The following is a 6731-nucleotide window of genomic DNA, read 5'->3' as shown; positions in this document are numbered from 1 at the left end:
CCAGACGATATTGATGATCATCTTTGAGTTATGAGCTTTGAGGCTTTTTTCACGCTTAAGTGATTTGAGCATAGAAGGTCAATCTATGTGAGCATAAGCGCTACCTCTTCAAGTCTTCACTTTTTCTCTTTATACTTCTGAATCTTCTGTGAGTGAAAGATAGTTGTTGCAGCCCATTGAACCGTGTTCTTCACATAGCTTCTAGTCGTTGGAACCGTACAAAATGTACTTGCGTCGGAGCGTGGCACTTTTTATGGAGACCCTTTGCCATAAAGATGTAATATGTCAACTGCAGGTAGCATAGGTCTGGACTTCTATCTGTTGGTGTAGAGATATGAAAATCTGAGAATGACACCACAATACCCCTTTTCTTCATTTGTTGTTCCTTTGTTATGGTTGTCTACATTTTAGCTAATGTGTTGTGCGTGCCAAGATGTGTGACAAGATGTTGTAACATCTTGCTGTGACATTTGTCCCTGGGAAACGTACTGTGTACTTGGCTGTTTTAATTGTGAAGCTTTGGAGTGTTTACATGTTAACCAAGTTAGGGTTTATTCAAGAAGCTTCTGTCCGCCGTCAAGGAATATATCAAGTGTAATCAAATCGTGTTTCAAAAGATTTGATTTGAAGTTGTTTGTGGAAGTTTGTATCTTCAACTTAAAACGGTTTTGTGAAGATATGGAGCAGATTTGTTTGAGAAATCACCTCCATATTTTATTTTTATTATATATCATTATTCAATACTTCACTAAACATATTAATTTAAACGATATGATAAATTATACAGAGTATGGCCAAACGCTGGATAGTATAAGAAATTTATCAGGGTTTATACTATCAGGCTTAATACTATCAGGTCTTATACTATCAGGTCTTATATTATACGTCGCACCAAACGAGCTCTTAGTGTCAACGGATAAAAGCAACACCCGCCATCATCACCAATGCAAGGCGTTAATTTTGAGTTATTTAAATTGATCTCGGTGTTGACGCTAAACTAATTAAACCAATTATAAATCGGTTTTTAAATTTGCTTATGAGTTCCTCAAATTTCAAGCAGCAATTTAAGATTTTAAAAAATAAAAGAACTCAAATAATTCGGAATTGTATTAGATAAAATAATGTGACAATTTAACGTAATTTTAATTTATGAAAAATCGTAATTTTGAAGTGTACAAAAAAAAGACACGTATATTCTTTTATATTCAAGTATAATTACTTGGTAGATTGCAGAATTAACAATATCAATGTGCTTGTGGTGAGTTACGTGCCTACGGTCATGTACTTAGAAGAGGGGTCCCATTTTGGAAGACCTTTAAAGTTTAATGGCATGTTTGGTTTCAGTTTTTATTGTCAATAAAAATAGAAACCAAACTAACTTCTGATAAAATTAGTTTTACACAATGAACTAAGAAAAAAAAAACCTTGGTGGCTATTAATAATGATATATAGACACACATTTTTTCTTCGTGCATCCCACGAGCATGCACTTTAGAAACGATGTTCAACCACGGCAAACATTAACAACAGTTAATTAAAAACATTTGCAAAACCGTGTCTTGAGAGGTTATACATAGACACGTGCTTTTTGTGCTAGTATCCCACAAACACGCACTTTAGTGACGATGTTCAACCACGGCAAACATTAGCGACAGACTAATTAAAAACCTTTGCAAAACCATGTGTTGAGAGGTGATACATAGACACATGCCTTTTGTGCGAGCATTCCACAAACATTCACTTTAGAAGCACCGCAAACATTAGCAGCAGTTAATTGAAAAACCGTCGCAAAACCGATCAATCCAAAACGTATGTCCTAACATCATTTCTGATTCTAAAACAGCCCTGCTGTACTTTCCTGCAGTGGCATGTTCATTAGATCTTCATCAAAAAGCCACTTCTCCAGCAACGTGATCGGGACTTGCGTGGTTTCCTGAAGGTTCGGCTTGGTTTCTTCTTCGAAGAAGCCAAAATCAGTTGCAAGGTTAGCGTTTTCTTCAGCTGACACCGATCGAGAACGATCAGAGTTAAAGCTGAAGAACGAGTCGAAATGGTGATCGGTTGCGCATGTGGTGCTGCTCTGTGCCCCTTGATCACTAGAACTGGACCCTGTAGTTACCAATTTGCTGAAGGAATTACCTGAATTTGTTTCATTTGGTGGCGGTTTCTTGATCCAGTTTTTTAGCAATCTTGCTATGTTCTCAGCGCTTGAAGCGTATGTGGGTGATTGAGTTGTGGTATTGTTATTGGTGTCTTGCAAAATAAGGGTTGGCTTGTTGTTGTCAAGGGACAGTGCCTCACATAAGGCCTGTTTGGCCATGTGGATATCTGTTTGGAGCCTTCTCTCCCATTGACCCTTTTCCTGTGAAATAGAGTGTCCTTCATTGGTTTCACCATCTCCATCCCCTTTTTGATTCTTCTTCAGCTTTTTCTTCAAATGGGTGTTCCAATAGTTTTTTATGTCATTGTCTGTTCTCTGTGGAAGGTAGGAAGCTATTGCAGCCCATCTGCACCAATTATAAATATAATCATCTCATCATTCTATGATTGATTCTGCAGTCAAAATTAATTTTGGTAGAGAAGTTTCTGAGAAGCTTTTACGTGCCAGAATTGATTTTGAGTAAAAATGTGCTGATACCAAAGAATTAAACACCCCCGCCCCGGGCTTAAATTTTGTATCTTTCCTTATTGATTTCATGTTGTGAACAAAATTGCCCTGGTTTTTCATTAGTTCTTTTTAAGAACAAAGATAGTCCCAGTTTCCAAAATCAGAAATATAAGAGTATTTGATTTCATTAAATATAAGTTTGGAATCAGAAGTCAATTTTAATTTTTTTTTACATTACTAGAAACAAATTTAATACTATTTAACACAACTTTTGGGGCAAGAAAAAGAAGAAGAGAGCAGAGAGTAGTATTAGTACCTGTTGCCCAAAAGGGCTTGGAGGTGGATTATCATTTTCTCTTCATGATCAGTGAAATTGCCTCGTTTGATACCCGGTCTAAGATAGTTAGTCCATCTAAGTCTGCAGCTTTTACTGCATCTCATCAAACCTGAGACAAACCAAAATTCAATACATAAGAAACCAGATACACATATCTTACCGACATAAGTAATAATTCACATATATACACATGCTTTTGCATAGAAATGAAAATATGCACCTAAATGAATAAATGAAGGAAATTAAAATTAGATATTCATGCTGTTGAGTTTACCTGTGTTTTTGGGAACTGATCTCCAATTCCCTGGTCCATGTTCTTGAATGTAAGACACCAAGATGATGTCCTCCTCTGGAGTCCAAGGCCCTTTCTTAGTACCCAAATTTTCAAAGCAAGGTGGCCTCACCATTTTATAAGAGAGAAATGAAACTGATTGTTATTATGTTATACAACTACTCTTAATTCATTCTCAGAAAGAGATTCTAATAATCTTTCTCTTCTCTTTATTCCTTGCTTTCTTTGAAATGCAGGGACAAGAGTATAGAACTGGGGCTGCCTTGTCTGTTGCATTAGGCTCGTGTATGTATATATATAGACAGATATAAACAAGAGAAGATGAATGGCTTGGTTATAAATTTTAAAAAAGCAATACTCTTCACAACATTTTCTTTTCAGTACTTTTTTATCAGTTAAAATTTATATAGAAATTCACTAAAAATATGGATTTCATTTTCAATTTAATATGAACCACATGAATTTTAATTAAGAATTTTAAAAAAGTGATGTTAAAGTAAGTGTTTTTAACCTTCGTTAAAATGAAATTAATCGCTGTCCAAAGAGTCAAAAGGGACAGCAAATTGAAAGCAATAACTGATCATGCCAAGCAAAAGTCAGCTATTATGTCTAACCTTATCATCTCTCCTTCTCAATCAAACATTACACACAAATCCGTGCGGCATTCATTACGTGAACAGTGGAAACACAGGAAAGACGTGAGGAAAAAACTCAGCAATTTTTTTTTTGTTACAACGGAAAATTAAATAAAACTAAAAAAGAACATCGTGACAAAGCAGGGATACAATGATCGCAGGAGGTAGCTTCCAGACTTACCACCCGCATCTCGTTTTTGTTGCATATTTGGCCAAAGCATCCGCAACCATGTTACTCTCGCGGGGAATGTAATACACAGTCACTTGCCACTCACGCTAAAGCAAGCTCCGGATCCTCAGAATTTCACCACGCTGCCAATGTAAGCCCACATCCAGCGTGCCCATCACAAGCTTCACCATCTAAGTGCAGTTCGTGAAACAAACAACCTTGCGATGCCCATGGTCCCAAACATGGCACATACCACTGTACAACGCATGTAACTCTGCGGCAAGTGCATCTCCACCGTCCCAAGATGCTGCAAACCCAGAAATATATCTACCCTCCATGTCGCGTAAAACACCACCACCCCCCAGAGTCCCAAGCCTTGTACCATGCTCCCATCAGTGCACAACTCGACAGTGCCTCGCTCCCTCACATCACCGGTCACTACTGTCGTATCCTTCACGTAACTCATTCTTCCCTATCTCTGAAATTCTGCCACTGCTATCTGGACTTTTCTCAGCACTACCTCCAAACTCAGCACTCTACTACACTACCTTCTATCTTCGTTGTTTCTTTTTTCGTAAGTAAAAATATATTGATAAAAAAGAGAGGAGATGGAACATGGATATACATCCTCCTCAAAGGGGTCAAAAAGATATCTGCTAAAAATCACACCTAGAAAGGAAAAAACCCGCTCGAAAGAACCAAAAAACCGCCCCCAAGACTAAAACAAACTCAAACAGACCACAAAAAACCTTCGTTTTTTCTTAACTGTCCACTTTTGAAGAAAAAAATTTGTTCGTATATATTTGTTCGCTTATAGTTTCAAGAAAACATTAAATAATGTTTTTCCAAAAAATGCTCTTTCAGAAACAACAAATGAGAAAAGATAAAATAAATACCAAAAGGGTGATATAAGAAAACAAATAATACTTTTATAAAAATTAATAAAATTAATTGCTCTCCTTAAGAGCATCTCTGCTTAATCCAGTTGGAGTACTTAAGCAACGTTGCTTCTTTTGAAGCAACATAACATGACAGTTTGGTTGCTTATTCAGCAACAATTGCTTATTTAAGCAACGGATAAGCAACAATTGCTTATTTAAGCAACGATTGTTTATTCTCTTTCTTCTTGCTTTTTGATTAAAAAATTATATTTTATCTTTCATTCACGAACTTGAATAGTGATATGACCTTGATATAATATAGATATATGAGGTATACCCCAAATAAAAATAAAATAAGCAACAGTAGTTAGAGCGAATTTTGTTTGTGTTGCTTAAATCATACTCCCTCCGTTCCTAATTATAAGACCTAATACAAAAAATTGTGATTATTAAGAAAACATTAAATGCATCTAATTAGTGTATTGATTTTTAAAAAATGCATTCATTCTTCCATATTTACCCTTTGTCATTTTCTCTCACTAGTAATCATTGCATTAATGACATCTGGCAGTTTGAGTTCACAAAAATAGTGTTTAAGCAAATCAACTAGCAACTTTGTATTGGAGATGCTCTAATATGTGTGTTTCTTATCTTTCTAGACAATTAAATAGGAATGAGGGAGTATAAACTAGTATTTTTTATTTTCAAGTGAAGCTTGTAACGCCCCGACCTTCAGGGGTCATAATAGTAACCTGTTTAAAGTAAATGTGAAATATGCGAGTAAATTTTTTTCATTTTCTTTTCCTTTTTAAAAGTAAAACATTTCGCAACATGCAATGCATAAACTTGACATAATAATTACAACCTCAAGTGTCTGAAATATAAGCCCGAATGCAAGATTTACAAGTTGTCAGAAAACATCAATAGTTCCAAATATATTAAAAGTAGGGATGTCAAAATTACTCACACTCGTGGATACCCGCGGATAAAAACCCACTATGGGTAAAATTACTCGCGCCCACGGGTATCCACGGATTTATTTAATGGATATTCCACTATCTATTTATTGATGGGGCGGGTACGGATATAGATGTATGGATACCCACCCTATATATAAAATACTAAAATATCTTTAACCGTTGGATTAAATTTATACGGTTCAGATATTTTATTCAACTGAACTGTGCACGTGACACTCTATTATTTTCCCAAAGCCCCACGCGCACTGAAAACCCCTTTCATCTCCCTGCTTCGTCTTTCTCACTGTTCTCCTTTCTGCCATTTCCCCTCTCCAATTTCACACAACCGATACAAAAAAATGACCAAATCAAATCCTCAATTCAATTGGGTTTGGGGTCATGGAACATATATATCAACAATATATAATTTAGTTGCAGATCTGTATAGCATTTTACCCATTTTTCTTACATCACCCCCTCTAAATCCAATTCACTGCTTTGATTGCAAATCAGCGTGGAACCTTCAACAACAGCGCCCCAACACTACAGACTGGTGAGCGACCTTCAACTACGCGAACTCGCCATGGTGGTTCCGATCTATCGAAGTCTTGGTCCATGACGGCGGTGCTGTTCCAGATCTGGACATCGGTGGGCAGCGGTGGTGCGTTTGAGGCAGAGAAAAGGAATGGGTCAGATTGGTGGTGAAGAAGGTTGATGTGGTGGCCGGTGATGGAATGAGAGGTGGCGGTCGACGGCTGGCGGCTATGGCAGAAGCGGCCGGTGAGAGATGTTTTGGAGGAGGAGGTTGGGAGAAGACAAATCAGATGAGGTGCGCGTGGGGATTAAAAAT

General features: G+C 37.0%; 1 protein-coding gene across 1 annotated transcript; it reads right to left on the bottom strand.

Moving 5' to 3' along the window:
* Positions 1-1503: 1503 nt before the first annotated feature.
* Positions 1504-3512, bottom strand: LOC130742116 (myb-related protein 306-like). Its single transcript, XM_057594438.1, has 3 exons — positions 3220-3512; positions 2925-3054; positions 1504-2507 (listed from the first exon to the last, which is right to left on the bottom strand). Exons 1-3 carry the CDS (start codon positions 3350-3352, stop codon positions 1835-1837), a joined length of 936 nt encoding a protein of 311 aa, XP_057450421.1. The 5' UTR covers positions 3353-3512; the 3' UTR covers positions 1504-1834.
* Between the last annotated feature and the right edge of the window lie 3219 nt (positions 3513-6731).

Source organism: Lotus japonicus, chromosome 1 (genome assembly GCF_012489685.1).
Source record: "Lotus japonicus ecotype B-129 chromosome 1, LjGifu_v1.2".
NCBI lineage: Eukaryota > Viridiplantae > Streptophyta > Magnoliopsida > Fabales > Fabaceae > Lotus > Lotus japonicus.
The sequence above is the reverse complement of the archived record's forward strand: the minus strand, read 5'-3'. Positions and strand labels throughout refer to the sequence as shown.